At 41.3% G+C, this 19,339-nt stretch overlaps 1 protein-coding gene across 10 annotated transcripts in view; it reads right to left on the bottom strand.

The window, feature by feature from the left end:
• Positions 1-19,339, bottom strand: part of ppp1r12a (protein phosphatase 1, regulatory subunit 12A) — a 62,062-nt gene that overhangs the window by 17,824 nt on the left and 24,899 nt on the right. For 5 of the 10 annotated variants that reach the window (XM_080887708.1, XM_080887710.1, XM_080887709.1 and 2 more), the window contains exons 2-14: positions 16,007-16,137; positions 13,252-13,370; positions 7,563-7,722; positions 6,823-6,967; positions 6,678-6,752; positions 6,443-6,534; positions 5,947-6,104; positions 5,630-5,748; positions 3,013-3,237; positions 2,753-2,844; positions 2,371-2,484; positions 1,429-1,581; positions 536-700 (exon numbers count right to left, since the gene is read on the bottom strand). In XM_080887708.1, coding sequence (XP_080743834.1) covers positions 536-700; positions 1,429-1,581; positions 2,371-2,484; positions 2,753-2,844; positions 3,013-3,237; positions 5,630-5,748; positions 5,947-6,104; positions 6,443-6,534; positions 6,678-6,752; positions 6,823-6,967; positions 7,563-7,722; positions 13,252-13,370; positions 16,007-16,137 — 1,748 coding nt within the window. The remainder of the gene's footprint in view (positions 1-535; positions 701-1,428; positions 1,582-2,370; positions 2,485-2,752; positions 2,845-3,012; positions 3,238-5,629; positions 5,749-5,946; positions 6,105-6,442; positions 6,535-6,677; positions 6,753-6,822; positions 6,968-7,562; positions 7,723-13,251; positions 13,371-16,006; positions 16,138-19,339) is intronic. The other 5 variants (XM_080887702.1, XM_080887704.1, XM_080887705.1 and 2 more) reach the window with 3 other exon arrangements.

The raw sequence follows: 19,339 nt of genomic DNA, 5'->3' as shown, positions 1-19,339 counted from the left end.
CTTTCAGCTGCTGTAATACAAATGCAACAATCCTAAGCCTGTATATACAATTCAGGGCCAATTACTATACATTTTCTTGCCTGCCAGATGATCGTGTCAGACCGTTTGTTATAAAACCACTTCGAGAGTTAGCTCACCATCTTTTTTTTAAGCACTACTCTCTGGCTTTTGGTATCCACCACTTATGCTGCTGAATTTTAACAAAATAAACAAAACCTAGTAACATGATAAAGTGTTTAAATTTCCACTACAGTAATAATACAGAAAATAAAGAGAATAAAGGCAAACTGTTCAAACTTTGAGGAACTTCTGGAAATTGGTAAATTTATCATCATGGACATGGCTATCAACTAAATTAGAAGACAAACTATTATACAAATATAATACATGAATATGTGGTGAAACTGACCAGTATTACCGCTGCCTTCTAGCTTGTTTAAAGAAAGAGTGCATGACCTCAAATGATAACTGTATAGATTCATTCATTCATTCAGCTGCAGCTGAATTTCTCAACCTGAAAAGAAATAAATTGTACCTGCTGGTGAGACTGGTGGAGCCAGTGCGAGTGGAGGAGGAGCCCAGGCTTGAGTACAGGCCACGATGGCCCGTGGGCGAGGTAACAGATGAGGAGGTGGAGGTGGTCGTGGCGGAGGAAGTGGTCGAGGAGCCCAAGTCCTCGTGTCGTCTGCCGAATGAGCCGCTGTGGAATAAAGAATCATCGGCAAGATGGAATGAGATGCAAGTAGAGCTGTTTGATTGTGGCCAATCGTGGTTTCCACTTTTACTTTAATAATTAGGATGGAAGACATGAGTTTATCAATTTTGGTTTTTTTCCTTTTTCATTGCACTGTATAACAACTAGTGTCCAACTAGTTTACTACACTGCATTGATGGTGAAGGCACATTAGGTGGGAGCAGTGATTGTTGTTAAGAAGGGACAGATGATGTCTCACCATGGCATTTTTAGTTGCAGTGATGGCGCTACATCCAAACAAATTTGTTTTATATGACTTCTATGTTTCTATTTAATTAAATAAATAAAATCCCCTCTTACACGAGTGTTTTTAAACAGTTCCTGGGACATTCACACTTCATATGAATGTCTGGAGAAACTTCAGTGACCATTTACATACACGCGGGATGCCACTGATCCCAACAACAAACAGTTACTCACTTGAAGATGCTAATACGTTCTTCTCCTTGTACTGGAGTAATGCACAACTATAGGGTGGTAAATGTAGTCGATTACCATTAATCATGTTTTAAACCACAATTCTAACTGTACTGAAAGTTGTAACCAGCAGATAAATAAAAAGCCTTCCAACATTTAATATAACAGGGAACCCAAAACACAAGGTGGTCACTCCAGCCGAGCAGAGATGCAGAAAGTGAGAGAGGACAGGTGGTGCCTCGGTGAGGCTGGTGTACCTGCGGTAAATGCTGTAAGACGGGTAGTGGGAGGTGGGTGGCTGCCAAGGTTTAGTATTACAGGTGTTAGGGTCCAAGTTGGAGGTTGACGAAGACTTGGCTGGCACGTCCCGCGTGCTGCCGCTCCGCCCTAGCGCTAGCGTATGGGAAGTGCTAGCGTGTTGGCAGGCAAGTGGGCGAGAGAGGCATGTTAGCGGTGAAGGCGCACACATACAGACATATATACGCAGAGAACAAAGAAACATACATATTTAAGACTCTAAAGCTTTGACACACTGTTTGTGCATTCATCTCATTTGGGAGAAGGATGATACTTTGCTGTATTTAAAGAGTTAAAGAAGGATGAGATACATCTAAAATCATCCAATTGTTGGGAGATCTTCACCATTTCCCCCCCTTTTCAGAATTAGATTTGAGGATGTCTTGGTTGGAAACATCGAAACTCAGAAACGCAAGAAACAACAAGTTCCAAAGCAGCTTTTACAACTTGAAACTTGAGTTCATTAGTGGCTCACAGCCAGCATTTCTCCCATACGATATAAATGCAGCACAAGTCCATGTCCAAGTTCTGTGCCACAAACAACCCTGAGAATTTCTTATTTAATTGATTTATTAGATTGTTTGAGGCTTGTAAAATATCTCAGTGGCACAGCAACCTGACAGGACAAGTAGAGTCATGCAAAAGACTCTTTGGCGGTGACAGAGAGGCGCTGGGCTCATTTGCATGGCTTTCAGAGCAGCTGCTGCAAATGCAAGCATGTACATACACATCTCTGATGACATCACTAAAAGCAAATTTCCCTTCAGGTGACTGATAAATTCACTATTGATGATCTACACAGTTAATTTGGTTTCAAAGCTATGAAAGGCACCCGTATGATGGACACGACGAGATTGGGGTGGAAAGTTGTGGCAGAGGTTTGTACTACAGCCGAGGCTAACCTGCGCTGGTAGCTGGGGGTTCGGATGGTGGAGGCACTTCCTTCACTGTTCTTCAGGTCGTCATCCCAGCGTCGCCGGGTGTAGGAGCCGCTACGTATCAGAGCAGTGGAGTCCCTGGGAAACCACAAGCTAGAATCGTACCCCACGTTTCCACAGTAACATGTATACTAAAGGAATAGGTCTCCCATTTTTAAAAATCGTCCTTAATGTGTTTCTTGATTACTAAATCTATCACTGTACATTTAAAAAAAAAAAAAAAAAAAAAAAAAAGCAGCTGCTTAAGGCCACACCATGCACAGCATTGGGGCACCCAGCAGTTAGCAACAGGAGCCACACAATCCAATGCATGTTTGCACAGGGCCACGCGTCTCCAGGGATTCACCTGTTTTCCTTCTCGTCAATGTCCGAAGTACTGGCCAGTCTCCTGGGAATGGTTGGAGCCACATAGGCAAGCCGGGTTCCTTTATCCTTTTCCTGCAGGCAGCACAACAAGCAGGACATAGCTGTAAAGGAGCTGTGTAGTATTGCTACAAGAAAGCTCTGTTACCACAATAAAAAACACAAAACCTTTTAATTAAGAATCATCTACGCAACCCCGCCTACTAAAAAAACCAAACCAAAACTGCTTCAATCCCTTCTGACCTTCTCCTTGTCTTTGTTGTCCAGAGATGTGGAAAGGCGAGGGCTCGAGGCCGAACGCATAACCCCAGTGGTATCCTTCTCCCTCTGTGCCTCCTTGGTGGCAGTGATCTCGGCCAGCGCTCCATAGCTGCCCGTCTTCCTCAAACCCAAACGCCAGGACGCTGGAGACTCATCCTTCCTCTCCTCCTCCACTTTAGTTGAGACCTTTCCAGCAGGCTGAGTGACCTGAGTGAGGAAAGGACAGCAGTCTAATTAAGTCCTCGTTGACCATTTAGAAGGACAAAGATGTTTAGAGGTTTTTAGTTATCGTGGTAAGTAACGCAAAAGTCAAACAGGTTAAAAACAAGTCGGATTAATCCATAAGGGCTGCAAATTTTAGATTTTTTTTATTTCAGGTGGAAACTTTATTATTTTTAAAAACATGTCAGATGTGACACATGACCAGAATGCCTCTTCCTGACTTCAATACTCTGTAAAATACACTCCTGGTTATATGCCATTTTCAAAATATGATGACTTCAATAACTCTTACAGCCTGTGGAGGTTTTGTCTGAAAACAAAGTTTACAAGCAGCAGAAGTTACACAGACGTGAAATGAAAGCATGATCAAGACAGTGCATTTGGTGATTACAAGTGGAAACACCATGCTAGGGGGATAGGTGAAAAGCAGCTATTGGCAGCAATCAATCGCGATTTTGGTTTTTCCACTGCGCGTGGTTTGTCATGCCATGAACGTCCACGGTTAGGTAACTGTTTTCCCCCCATTGCACCACAGAGGAGGGGACAGGTACCAAAACTATTCCTGTTTGTTATTGCTGCACATTTTATCAGCCTGTGTATGAGGGGCAGAGGCTCATACGCTGCAGCACTGTCACCTGTGTAGCTTACTGCACGGACGAGCCCTACTCGATCTTCAGCTGATAATATAACGATGTTTGGAAACTAAACCACAGCTGTTATTTCACCACAACTTTGTTAATTTTGGAAAATTTTAAACAACTTCTTAACAAGAAATCACAATAACTGCCTCTTTGTACTTATTGTGATACTAATTATGTAATCAAAATATGAGGATGAATCCTTAGTGCAGGTAAATTGCTAATTTGCTAGTTAACCTCTGTTTGTTCTGTGGTTTAAATGCATTTCCTACATTTTATTTCTTCACAATAAAAGCATCCTGTTCAATCACCAGTGGAAATTTTTTAATGTGAAGCATGAAATGTTCAGTTTATGCCGTTAAACTAGTGGAAAAACCCTATATCGCCTGGATCAGGTCAGAATGGTTAGGGGTGTTTAGTGCTTTATCAGTGCACAGGTGCATGTAGGATTACAGAACAACTCTGGTGCACACCAAGGCCTCACCATAAGTTTTTTGGGCACTAGAGAAATGCCAGTTTTGCGCAAACCTTGACGCCACAATGCAGGACAGCCTGGCTCCGCCACAGGCATGAGGGGAGTAATACATTCAAACTAAAGCCAACCAAGACAAGAGCCCAGGGTGAGAATGATGCAGAGAGAGAATGACAGAGGGAGGGAGGGCATGGAGGAACAGAGGTTGAGACAGAATAAGAGAAGCAGCAGCAAAAGAAACACACTTTATGAGTAAAGACAGGCATTTTAAAGCCTAGTCACACCACACAATGCTCACTGACATTAATGTTCTCAAAATAAGTGACAGATGCAAACACTGGAATTTGGACTTTGCTAACTTATTAGACAGAGGACATTGTGGTTTGAGTGAGAATCAGGCTTCAAATAAGGACAGGAACAAGAAGTTTATCTCAAGAGAAGAAGCAGAAAAAAGAAACCAAAAAGGCTCTAGATGGGTGTCTGGTGGTGAGACAACCTCCCTTTTTTTCAGGTTCATTCAAGGGCTAAAGTCAGGTTTGGAGGTGGCATCACATATCACAGACTTGGGTGCCTCAAATTTAAATTTTAAGAACGTCCCCTACATGTGCAACATGTTTGTTTCACACTTCGATCTTGCTTCCTTATCGTTTGCTTGCTTGTGTTTTTACAACTTTTGCTTTTCTGTTCTAATTTTTTTAACCTAGAACAAAGAACATGAAGCACTAATGACAAAAAAACAAAAAAACAAACAAACAAAGTTTATGATTACATTACATATTTTTGTAAACACCAAATATTATATTTCACAATATTTTAAATGCGTTCAATTAAATCAAAGAGGAAAACCTGCCCTTGGGGAAACTCAGAGGGTTCACTTTAGAAAAAATGCTTGGCATTATTCTGCCAGCAGAGGGTAGCAGTTTCAAAAGTGGAACATGACTGTAATTCAAGGCCTACTTTTACTTTTACCACCCAAATGCATTTGTCTGTACACTTTGCTCCAACCTTTAGAACAACCTACAACTATACTGCAGAATTTTCCAACCGTCCCTATCCTGTTGCCATGTTTGTTAAAAGCTACTTACATTTATGTTCTCATTCAAGCCAGACAGAGTTATTAATTTATATTACTCATTAATTTAAACTATAGAACTGTATATGCAAACACCTGACTGCAAAATCAGGTTTTTGTTGCAAAGGGAGAATAAGTAATCCCCATCCCCTTTCTCCAGACAGGGCAGGACGGCAAAGAGTTCCCCGGTCGTACCTTTTTAACTGGTGAAGTGGGGGTCGTCACCTGGTTAGTTGGGCTAGTTGGAGAAGACACCGTGACGCTGGTTGGTGTTGTGCTGTTGCTCACTGCTGCTGAGGGCTTGCTCTTTTCTGCTGAGGTTCCCAAAAAAAAAAAAAAAAAAAAAAGCAGACGAGAATAGTCACAATATGGTTTCTTGACATATTCTTGACATGCAGAATAAGTATAAAAGGCCCAGAAAATACAGAATAAAATTGGTACTTCATAATTAAAGTTTTGGCTCAAGACTTGAGCCAAAACACCACAAGTCTAACATAAAAATCATACAGTACCTGCTTCAGTCTCTGATTCTGAATCTTCTTCCTCCTCTTCTTCACTAGAGCAGCTTGATTCATCCTTCTTACCCTCCTCTTCTTCGTCCACTTTCTCTGGCTCTAAGGTCTCGATGCGAGGAGCGCTCTTCTCGGGCTCCAGAAGCAGCGTTTCTTTGCTAAAAAACACAAATGTAACACTGTTAGTATAGTACTGCAGCATCAGTAGAGAGTAGGGCTCACAGATAAGCAACGTGAACTAGATTTTTAGAGTTTTGAGTTTGGTAAACTGAAGACATTTTCCTTCACCCCTTGGCTTTAGACAGTTTGACTTTCTGGCCAATTGCAGGAAGAATAAGACGCTACTCTCATACATGAAAGCAAGAAAGAAAGAAAAAAAAAAACTTTAGAGAGAACACTTGACAAAGTGAGATTGTTCTCCTAAAGATATCGTCGTACCTTAGCTTTTTTGATTCAGTTAACCATTTCCATTCATTACTTCTCATTAGAAAGTTACCTCTTGATTGGCTTCAGTGATTGATTGTTGTCCCCAGTGGTGGTTGTTTCAATCAGAGGAGATTTCTTAACATCTTTCTTCTCACTTCTCAGCTGGAATTAAGATGATAACAAGACACTCATGAGTCCAGCACAGGAAATGAAATTATACTATAAAAATTAAGACATGTTTTCCCATCATGAGAAGGTTTCTTGGAATCTTTCAAGAATTTTGTTCAGATGCCAAAGTGACTCACCAGATTTTGTTTCTTCTGTAGTTCTTCTAAGTATCCCAGAACATCTTCATCTGCTACATCAAAAGCAGTCTGACCCTGAAGGGAAACACGTAAGAGTTAAAGACTGCACTTAACCTAATGACTGCTTCTAGTTCTAGTTCCTCACCATTTTATTTATGATGTCCATGTCACATAGATTCTCAACCAGTATCCTACAGGCCTCCTCTTTGCCCCAGTGTGCTGCTGCATGTAGAGGAGTCCAGCCATCATAGTCCTTAATATTTACATCATACCCTGCTTGGATTAAAAGCCTACAAGGAAGACACAGGGAGGGTGAATGTGTGGAGTGAATGACTGATTTCATTCTGTAAACTGATTTTTCAAAGTGTTGCTAGGCTTCGAGCTCTGTTGTGCGTCAGTATTGTAACCCCAGGTCACTTTTATGAGATACAGATTCCCCGAAAAAACAGAGACGTAATCTGAAAATCTTAGTCATCCCTTAGCAAAGCTCGGTGAGGCTAGCAAATATTTCAGCCAATAAATCTGCCACGACGGGGGAAACATTTGGATCTCTGTCCCGTGTACGGTAGTTGTGCTAAACATCAGAGATCTTAGAGCTATCTATGGCAGCAGAGTGTGCTGGCTGGCTTCCCAGACCAGATGGACAGGCCGTTGCGGTTTCTATCCTTGAGCAGTGCAACTGTATTAACAACCCACAGTGACAATGTCAGAACGAGGCAAGATGACAAGATGCAGAGACCGAGATATGTCTTGTATTACCGATGAGGCTAGGCATCACCACCGTCTTTACTATAAATAGTGTTCAAATAAAGTAACATACAGGAGACACTTTATGTACCAAAGTGTGCTCCAACTGTTTTACCGTCTCTGAGGGCTACTGCTTACTTTAAAACCTCGACGTATCCCTTCGCGGCGGCTACATGGAGCGCCGTTCCTCCAGATTTCGTATGCCGCACGTCTTGGATCTGGCCGCTGTTGAGCCACTGCCGGGCATCCCTCAGCATGATGCGCTCCTCCTCTTTCCGGGCTGCCTCGATATCAACCCCTGGAGAAATGGAGAAGCATGATAGTGTACAGACAGACACCCAGGGATTACCTGCTACTTAGGAACAAGCTGCCCGCTGCAGCAATGAACCTAGAGAGAGAACAAGACCCAATTAGATCAAGATATTTATGACTTCTACTTGTTTACATCCAGAGTAAGGTATGCAAATGTTTGGAACAGGTTGCATTAGTGACCTATTCATATTCTGTTGGAGGGGACGGGACCATTAGTAATAGCAGCTGTCTCTCTCGCAAGCTGCGCAGAATGCAAATGTTGAATATTTGTTCAATTCCGCGCCCCTTAATAGGGATAATGTAGCCAGTGTAATTCACAATAGCAAATACTGTGCGTCAAAGGGACCACAGCTGTGTAGCAAAGGTGCAGCTTTCACATTTCTCAGATTAGCCTACTCTAACTGATGAACATAAGCGACAAATATCAGCTGAAAAAGTTAAGGTATGAAGTCCGCCCGGTTGCTTTTATATTGAAAACATTTTAGAACAATATAGAAACAAATGTACCTATGCAGACACTTAAATCTCTTGTATTGGTTTGTCCTTTTGAGGACCTAATGTAATATCTGAATGGCTTGGCCTGAATGAACTTTTCACCAAGTTTGCCAGCACTGCTCTAGATTACAGCCAAGACAAAACAAAATATTTCAGCTCTGATGAATGAGATGAATTTTTAGGTATTTTCAAACTGCACTTTTATCAAGCCAGGCACTGTTGCATTTCATTGTTAGAAACTTTCTATGGAGGGAACTAGACACAACATGGTTCTGCCATGCTCTGGTGTCAGCCATTTCATCTGCTCTAGGGAACAGCTTTGTGCCAATAATCTGTCAATGTAACAATACAACGGCGGCTGCGAACACTCCAGCCGGTAAGTGGCTCAATATGTTGAAGCTATATGCTCCATGCAGAGCAGCCTGTATTGACACGCCTGTACTGTCTTGATGACACCTGGTTGGAGTGCAAGACTGTCTGAAATGCTCTGCTGCACGATCTGAGAGAGATAAGTACAATGAACTGTATAAACAATGATCCAAAAAAGGGTCTGGGGCAGAAGCCAAAACTTCAGCTGGTCTTCTAGGATTTTGTTCTGCACTCAGGGAAACATCACCACTCATTTCCTGACAGCGTAGAATGATTTAAGACCTCAAGCTTTTTAAAGCAATGAAAGGACATCTGTGTCTGCAAATCTGCCATGAGGAAAGGGCAGTCAGAGGAAAAGTCTACGTTTACCCAGAGGTTTAGCTTCAGCTAGCTGGAGAGGAGCATGAGAAGGACATTTGTTTCCTAGACACAGACAGTGAATTGGTTTCCACTCTTTCAGGTTTCTGATAATGGGTCAATGAGTATTAAATATCATAGAAAAAAAAGAAAAAGAAAGAAAGAAAAGAAATTAACCTACACTCAACACAAGCTGAAACAAGAGCGGTCCAAGACTGCGTGTTTCCAAGCCTAAGGCTGAATATTTACTTCACACAATACTGGACATGTGAATCTCCGAGATATTTAAAGCTCATTGTTAGTGGTTTAATGTCGTTTCCCTGAGTACAACTGCTCGTTTCACGCTAATAAAAATGAAACTTAAACAGGAACATTGAGAACAATAAAAACTATTTTTAGTATAAATTTCATATTTTCCATAATTACAACATATGGGGTCTTTGGATTATAATATTTGTTGCAAACACACACTTTGGAAAGGCAACTGACTCATTTATGTCGACATCAGAGGCTCAGACTACATATATGCACAAACATCTCCTCGTGCCAAATGTGTTGACAAATTTTACCATACTGACAAAGACTTAATGTAAATCACATTCTGCAGAAGTTCTAACAACCCTCCCACATCTGGATTATTAAGAGCAACATTTTTTTGCATTTTAATTTCCTAAGATTTTGTAAAGGTATGAGACAAAATGCCCAATAAATCTTGCACCTGGGAAAGAATTATTCCAAAAATCCAAGTGGTTAATGACACATTGAGCAAGTTGCTCACCCTGCATCGCTTTGAAAACGATGGCTGGTCGCTGGTGGACATTTAAGGCCCCGGTTGTCTAGGTTACACTCTAATGTGTTTTCTAATCTGTGATGTGTCAATCACCAGTATCGTGCACTCTCATTGATAGTCCCTTCAATCTCTCACCGCAAAGTTTATCACGGGATCTGCTCACTCTACATTGTCAGTGCTTTTCTTTCTGGCCTAACTTCATGTCAGTAACTTTCTATGATCTTTGGCCACAAAGTCATTGTGGATTGCTTACCTTGTAGACGCAGCTAAAATGTGCATGCAAATCTGTCCGTATCTTTTTCAGTAATCTTAAATGTACCACAGAAAACCACCATGGCACAGATAATTATGTTGCACATTGAGAGGATTAGTAAGCTAAATTCTAAGAAAGTGAAACTAAACAGGAAGAAAGTGGATTTCAAAGTTTTATGTCAAAGAGAGCAGCTTTGGGACAAAGACTGGGCCTGTTGACTCACTGTCGTTGTGTCCTTCTCTGACCTGACAGTTCTAATAAAATGCTGTCACGGTTTTTACTCTTTAAATAAATATCAGCCCTTTAACATTGATTGTCAAAAGAAAAACGCACTACAACAGTGCATAACTTTCCAGGCAATTTTATGAGTGCGTTTAATATCTACCTGGAAGTGTCCTGAACCAAGAAGGTAACATTAATCAGACTTTGCTTTTTCCAGTGTTTGGAACAAATCTAAACCTCAGTAGGTTGGTTTGGTCAATGAAGAGGTGAACCAACTGAGGCTTGGGAACTGATGGTGGTCCTATGGCCTACCAGGGAAGTTCAATCAAGTTGATTAAGTATGACTTATTTATGGAAAACGAAGAAAACAGGAGTTATTAATTAGTGATTGAAAAAAAAAAAAATTCCTTCTGAAAAGAAAAAAAGGTCCAAAAACCACTGTGTTAATCTTGGGAATTGGGACAGGTCAGGCGAAGCAACCACCCATAATCTCCAGGGAAGGAGCCGGCACTGTGTCTATAAAAAGCAGGGAGTAAAATGGCCAAGTAGGACTACAGAACAAGAGGCGAGTGGAAGAGTTGGCAGCAGTTCAACTTTGAGTTTTTACAAGGGAACAGCACATCTTCTACCTGAGCAAAAAGATAAAGAGAAAGTCCACTACACCAAAAAAGGCATCGTGTCCCACTTTGCCCCGTTACCACTTGACCAAGAGTTTGTGTGGTGAACCCAAAAAGAAAAACTTTACAGAAGCCCACACCGAAGCAACCAAAAACCCAACAAGTAAACAAGTAAAGACAAGTCAAAAGAAATCAGGCTACATTTTCATCTGAAGAAAAGCTGCTGCCAGCTAAATCCACATTCCTCCCTTCTTATGCTAACAGGACCTTCAATCAATTGTGAGGCTGTCCACTTTCAGTCCATTACAAGGACAGGCAGCAGCTTGCTTGCTGTGGCTGATGGAGAACACAAGGAAGATGGCAGCGCACGTAAATCATTGGCCCAATCAGGGTCAAGGAGAGCATGGAAGGGTTGTCCCTGTAAAGGCGAAACTACGGTCAATCGCTAACAAGTTTAACCTCATGACTGGCATCTCTTTGCGAGGAGAAAAATCACATTACAAACATACAGAAGCGTTACACAACAGCTGGTTGCATAATGCTGCCCGCCCTACCTCTAGCATAAAGGGCTGAGCTGTGGATTGTCTGCAGCTGCCTTCAGCTTTGCAAATTCACTTTGCAGCTGAGTTTTAATCTTGCAAGCACTTTATGCAAGACAGTGTTTATAATTAAATTCATAATATCCACATACTGAAAATGTATTCAGTAATCTGGTTTTAAAAAAAAAAAAAAAAGGAAGAAAAAAAGACTGAAATGTGCAATGATTGTGGGGGAAGCAGTGTGAGGATGAACCAGGCAATGCATCCATCATCCATCGGGCAAATCAAAACTGACAGCAGCCACTGGCCAAGACACCTGAGGACTGTGTGGGCGCAAACTCCCCTGACATTACATAATATGGCGCAAACAGTGCTCTAGGTTCAATTATCACTGGATGCAACAAGCTCTCAAATATTTGAATCCTGAATTAAAGAGAACAGAGATTGACAGCTCAGAAAGCCTTTTATCAACAGACTGTTATAGGGGCAACTTAACACCTGAAATTTGTGCAATTCTATGCACTTGCAGAATCTGACTACCTGTGTAAGGTTTCAACTTTGAACCTCAGTGCAAACTATTAACTAAAGTGGTCCAAGACTACATACGTCCTCCAAGACTAAAAATTTACTCCACAGCATGCATGAGTTCAGTCCCTGGATCAAGAAGGGTGTATATAGGCAGATTTATTTTAGACATTTTCTTGAGAATACACCCACCAGTATTATTAACATGTATGCTAAACCTTCCTTTAATAACTTTAAAGGTTAGTCCTTTCTAAGTTGGATCAAGCACCACCTTTAGTAAAATATAAAAATACATAATATTCATGCACCTTAACCACAATGTGTACCTAAGAGAACAGCAAGCTAGCCAGGCTTTATTAGTGAAGCCGAGGAGCACCCCCCTCTGGCTTCAGGCCAGTTAGCACGTCTGTGCATGGCCCCTCACCACAGGGAAGGGCCTTTCATCAAGAGCGCCCCGACCAAAAATAGTAACACCTGACGTTTTGCTTTTGAATCATCACGAGTGCTCATAACACAAGTGGATCACAATTCTATATTATGTAAGTTTTTCAGTCAAACAGGCAAGTGGAAAACAGCGGGCGACTGACACCCAGTGAGAATTCAGATCCTATTTGAAAACATACTCATACATGCATGAATACAAATGGGGCCCCTGGCTGCTATGTTACCTTCAGCATGTCACATGATTAAGTTGGAACAAACAACAGTGCTCAAATATGAGGCACTTACAGTGTGCAGACACTAAACTACAGCAACCAAAAGCTCAACACCCATCTGTCTCCATTTCTTTCTTTCTTTCTTTCACATTTGGGTCCTGCGCTGCACCATCAATCACTACAATCACGGAAACACTACAAACTGTTGGCTGATTTATTTGTCATGGCTGGAGACTGGAGGTGCAGGTATTCTGGTGGAGTTTTTACCTGGAGACAAAACTCATCTGTGTAAAGTCTGCCACAAATTTTGATGGACATTATTATTAACAAACCATATGTTGACTTTGCTTAAAAACAGTGGTGAAAGGAGGTGCAAAGCCTTGTCCTCTAACCCAAAAGATTGACTACAGAGTTGTTCAGGCCTTATCAAGTGGCCTGCTAAGGGCTAAATTAATCTCTATAGCTCTGTGCCAGATAATTAATATTTGCCAAGAGACACTAAAAGCAGATTATCCAGTTTTGGTTGTTTGCTTTTGTTTTATTTACGTGGGGTGTGGGATAGTAAGATTAGAGCTACTGTAGACCGAAAACAAAAGGACTTATTGTAAACCTATATAAAAGGGTTCACTTCTGCATAAATAATATTACTACAAACTAGGAGAGCAAAGTTCAACATTACTGTAATACTGTACCTTGCCGGTTGATCTCATTCTGCAGGAGCTCCTCCATTGCCTCCTCTTCGGCAATGTCCAGAGGCGTCTCGCCCTCACTGTTTACAACTCCTACACTGGCACCCTGGCTGATGAGATACCTACAAAACAAAACATCACAAAAACAAACAAAAAAACACCACAAAAAGAGTTAAACTAGTGGCAACAGAATATTTTTCAGAGCAATCTTTAAACTGCAAGTATCAGCTGTATTAAAGGTTGCGGTCAACTTTAGCTCTCAAGGGTTTGAAAATAGGCTAAAGGCAAAAGTGCCCTCCTTGAACAAATGAGTAAACTGTTCAAAATGAGACGTGCAATGTTTTTCTTGGTTCTGTGCCAACATTAGCCAATAGCTACACCACAACCTGTGTCTCCAGTTTAGACAGTCATGACCTTCACATCATGGTGTGTTTAAACTGTATTGGGTCCTCTTCCGGCTATGTAAACACTGAACATACCACACCTAAGAAGCTAAGAAAGTAGTGATGGCGAGGAGTGGCAAAACCCCAGTCCATGTGTAGTAACAATTAAATCTGCAAAATAACTGGTCAATGATGACGAAGCATTTCCATTCTGAGAAGGCAGTTCTTCACCAGGAGCAACGGATCTGCTGGAAGACACCTCGACAAGATTCCCAGTTGGAGATGCACTGAAGCATCCCCACAGTATAATACTGCCACCATCATTTTTCACTGATGGGACTGTGTTCTTTGGGCCGTACGCCTCCCTCTTCTTTCTCCCAACATAAGCAGCATCTCTGAGCTCTAGTATCATCTCAAAGGACACGCTTCAAGCAGATATGTTTCTCCAGGAAGATCAAGGTTTGGGCCATGAAACCTTCTATAAAGAACACAATTTAACACTGCATTCATGTCTACTTTGTTACATTTTAAATACTACCTCTCAATAGTCACTCAAAATATGTTAACCAGTCTACATCTTGAGTTCAGCTGCCTCAAATTAAAACTGCGGCACAATTCAAGGCCTTCTCATTAGACTTTAAACACGCACAATCCAATTCCCACCCCCCTGAAATAGCAACTACTGACTTACTACACAGTTACATTTCAAGGTTTTTATCTCTTTTTGATTGCACTTTCTATTCTGCCTATTTTAGCTTGGCTTTACTAGTTTTCCTGGCTTTGCGGTCTGGAGCTTTTGAACCAAGCCTACAATTAGAAGGCTGTGATCACTTCTAGGGACAGATCCAGCCCTGCTTTGCAGTTCCCGCTGTTGTCAATGAAGATCCTGGGATTAAAATGGGTCTACTGAGAGCTCACCGCCCACATCAGGTTGTCGAGTTTCTCTCCGTGACATGATGTCTCCATTAGTCACCAGTATGAGGATCGGCACTTGACCTTTTGCTTCAAAATGCGACAACAGAAAGCTTCTTGTTTTCTGTGCTGATGTCAAGTTCAGGCCAGCTGAATGCAGATTTTGCTGCTCTGAGAAGACCATTTGGGCAGTTCAGTTAAATGGCTAATGTAAGATGTTTTTCCTCTGATGGCTGTTTGTAAACTTTGGGAAAACACCAGCAGTGAGGAATACATTCTTAGCCAGGTTCCTGTAATGCAACACAAATAAAGCAGGTCATAGCACTCTCTCAATAAGCTGAACAATGAGCACGACTGAGCTCCATCAGCCCCCTTTAGCTAGTTTAAATATCCTATGATAACATCTCTGCCCTATGGGCAGTCTTCTCAGTTGAAAAAAAACACTATGAGCAAGAAAATGCTTGAGTGAAACTTCAGAGCTTGATTCCAGATACAGCAGGTGACCCTGATCTCTCCATATTTGATTACATCACAGATGTACACTCATAACAATGTGCAAGTTATCAGATGGGCTGCCGCTGCTGTCCAAATGTGATGAGAATTGTTGTACAGGCTATGATTGGTTCTTGGCATTTTGATTCTGGCACACCTTATGAAATGGCATCATGGGTCAACAACCCCCCAAGGAGATTTTAACCAGAGCCAAAAATAATAATAATAATAATACTAAAAAAAATATAAATAAATGACAATCATTGTAATAAAGATGATTTTATTTTTGGTTCACTTTAGAGGTTTCAGTCAAACAACTGACATGCAATGTGCTTATGGGTGTATTCAACCCCTGAGTGAGGAAAACCCCTGAATCTGTACAGCAAATGATACCCTTTGTCTGCAGGTGCAGCTCAGATAAAGAAAACTCTCCATCAGCTTAAAGGACTGCCAAATATTAGTCAACACAGTGTCAGATATAACAACAGAAAGGCACACATGCAATGTTAAGTGAACCCATTTTGAGTTTCCTTAACGTCTGTCACATATACACTCTGGGACAATATTTGATGCTCATATTAAACCTTGTCACAGTTTCCAGTAACGAGATGAGGATGTGCACAAGTATATCATGCAAACTAAAAGCTCTGGTTTCAGACTGCTCTAAACACTGTCAGGGAATTTTTTTGCTCTTGGTGTTAACGTAATCAGATATCACTTATATTATCTCATGCTGTATCCAGCTGTACAGAGACGATGCATGATAAGAAAACTGCTAGGCCAGCCCTAAAGTCACTTTGTGCCTCACAGTCCAGAAATGTTAACGAAAACTTTGCACAAAAGGTTCAGGGAGGAGTTTAGCAGTTACAAAATATCTGCAGCACAAAACAAAACAGGAAGTGAGGATGAGTCGGCAGAAATCAAACCTGATGAAATAGATACTAGCGCCAAAAGGGCCTCTTGATACTCACTCTGCTATGTCTAGGTATCCACAGGAAGCTGCAGCGTGGAGTGGGATCCAGCCCTCGTTATCAGGCTGGTTGATGCAGGCTCCATGCTCCACCAGGAAAGTCACCATGTCGACATTGTCATCTATGCATGCCTGAGACAGGGGAGAAAACGAGTAAGGCCACAACTTCTTGACTGTGTTGAACTAAGTGCACTTGGGTACATGCACACATGCTTGAGTGCTTATGTCAGTGGGGTGGCCTGTGCTCTAGTTGCATCTCTCATGGAAAGGGCATTACACCCCCGATTGGTTGCCATGTGCATTGCTGGGAGATTTTGGCAGCTGAAGCATTCTCAAAACATTCGCACATAGCAGGGGTGCTAGAAATACCACATAGCATAGTACTGCTGACAGAGGCACTGGGGTGCTGTGCATACATTTGCTGCTACTTTATCCTGAGAGTTATATAGTGTAGAAATGCAAAACCTGAAAAAAAGGTTAGCTGTGCTATACATCTTCAAGTACAGAGCTGTCAAAAAATAAATAAATAAAAAAAAATTGGATTTTGAATGCATAAACTATTTAATTATCATTATTTGCAGTAATAATACAGAGACACCAGCTGTGCTTTGTTGCTCTAAACCTCAACTTGACAAACTGCAGTGCCCACATATTCCCACCTCCTCCCACTTACAGTGCTATCACCACCTTCATGTCAGTCTTGTTTTTATGACAAATAAACAGGGCCTTGAGAAAAAAAATAAAAAGGCATTCATTTAATTTTTTGAAAGCCCTGTTTTTGCAGCGTCTAAAGTTAGAAAGTTTAGTATTGTGACAAATCAGTAAGTCTCAGTAATTAAAACCACAAAAACTACACATGCACAAACACAAAGTACATTCTCTTCATACTCAAATTCAAATTTTATTTGACACACACACACACACACACACACACACACACACACACACACACACACACACACACACACACACACACACACACACACACACACACACACACACACACACACACACGGGTGAAATGCTTGTAGCTGTACAATGCCCAACCATTAAATGACAGAAGAAAAGTTTTACAATATTTACAATTTACTACAAAAATTTACAAATTAACTTAGGAATTTACAGTAAAGAATGTGCAAATAGCAGAAGAGATTATAAAGATAAGGATTATAAATTATAGGAATTATAGGATTATAGGAAATGTGTGGTGGTGCGTGTGGTGACGTGTGTGAGAGTCCAGTCTTATAGTGACGTGTTTGGGAGAGTCCAGTCCTACACCTGGTTCAGGGCCCGAATAGCCTGGGGGAAGAAGCTCCTCCTCATTCTCTCTGTTTTGGCCTTAAGGGAGCGGAAGCGCTTCCCAAACCTCAACAGTGAGAAGAGTCCATTGTTGGGATGGGAGAGGTCCATCATAATCTTCCTAGCTTTGGACTTGCACCGCTTGGTGTAGATGGACAGCAGGTCAGGGAGCTCTGATTGAATGATGCGTTCTGCCGAGCGCACCACCCTTTGCAGATCTCGTCTGTCCTGCTTGGTGCTGTTCCCAAACCAGGTGCAGATGTTTGACGTCAGGACGCTCTCGATGGTGCAGGAGTAGAAGTTCTTGAGCACCTTCAGTGGCAGATGGAAGTCTAAGTCTTCTGAGGAAGAAGAGACGCTGACGGGCTTTCTTAACCAGGGTGTTGATGTGACAGGACCATGACAGGTCCTGAGTGATGTGGACACCCAGGTATCGGAAACTGTCCACTCTCTCCACTGGCGTGCCACTGATGATGAGGGGTTTGTAATACTAAGAAGATGAAGAATTCTTCAAATCAACATCTGTGTGGAAAGAAAATTTAATGCCTCTAATTGCCAGCACTCAATCCAATCATTAGGGTTTTGCCATTCTTTAGTGCTGGTGACAGACAGGATGCCTGTTTCTTGTTTACAGACAGGAGGGAGGATGTCCTTAACAGGTATGCAAGTTGGGGTGAGGGGAAATTGGAGAACCCAACAAGTAAAACCAGAAGGATTTCACATTAAAAGAACTCTGTTCCGCTCAGAGGCCGAGCTTAGAACAGACTTTCTAGGCTGGGTGAAGATACCAGAGGGAGACTGTGCACAAACCCATCCTAAATATAGTTTGACTCTGAACATCAAAAGACCACAAACACTCCAAATGAAGCATATTACTGTGCAGCACACAAGGAGACCACCCACTAAAATAGGAGGACAAAGAACATATTACAGAGTGTCCCTAAACAAGATCAGGAGCACAAAGACTGCTTTAGAATTTATATGAGCGGCTTTGCAGTTAGTGTTCATCATAGACCAGTATGATGCTTCTACAGCAGTGATAATATTGAACCTCTCTCTGGAAGGCCCCACCAAACTAAACCACCCAAATGACACAATTAAAATGAAAGTAACACAGAGGAGATTAATTTAAGATCCTCTGACTCATGAAGTGGGAGGTGTAGTGACTTTGCTTAGATTATGAAGGCAAACTTGCACCATGATAGGAACAAATTTGCATTTTCTATTTGTTAGTCAAGTACTCATTTTATGTAGAAAAGGAAATTTACATTTCTGAAAGCCGAATTTCCTTTTCATTAGAAGGGAAACTACTGTTTAAGGCCTGCCAATTTTATTCTGCATCCATGATAGCTTTCACGAGTTTTCTAAGCAGTAAAATACTGCTCATTTTGTTTGTTTTCTTGTGAATTTCAGAACTCGCATTTGTTCACTGCCCTTCCAGGGGTGCATGCTAGAAGCATGAGTGTTTAAATCCACAACCACATGTAATTTTCATTATGCTAATGCATCTTCCTTGCTTCCTTCATTTTGCATCTCTTCCTTACATCTGAGATCCTTAAGAGCTGGAACTGAAAATTTCAAACTATTGCCTCCTTATTGCCCATTTACAGTAACATCAGTTACACACACATATTAACTGAATTATTACTGTCGCTGTGTATATTCATTCAAGTTTCCCCCTTTTCAAACTCATTTAAGTATGGTCCAAGGAGTTGTTTTGCTTTTTTTGCTCTCTCGGCATGTTTAAGTACCAAAATAATAGATTTTTTAGGCCATAACCTAAATATTATAAATTGTGTACAATTCATTTATCAAAAGGCTGAGAGAGGAAAAAGAAGCTGTCGAAATCCAAATCAGGAAGTTAATAAAAGCAGAAGAAAAGAGTATAAAGTGCACTTTTCATTCAGTGCACACAAAGGGCCTGAGGTTAAATAATGTCTCACATCAAACATGAGGTGACATGTAAAGCAGGGGTCATAAATAAAGTCATGAAGTTGGAGTGCAAAAAAGTAAAAATAAAAAAATGTAGCTGTAG

The sequence above is a fragment of the Rhamphochromis sp. 'chilingali' genome, assembly GCF_963969265.1.
Source record: "Rhamphochromis sp. 'chilingali' genome assembly, chromosome: 7".
Lineage (NCBI taxonomy): Eukaryota > Metazoa > Chordata > Actinopteri > Cichliformes > Cichlidae > Rhamphochromis > Rhamphochromis sp. 'chilingali'.
This window is presented reverse-complemented; position numbering and strand designations above follow the sequence as displayed.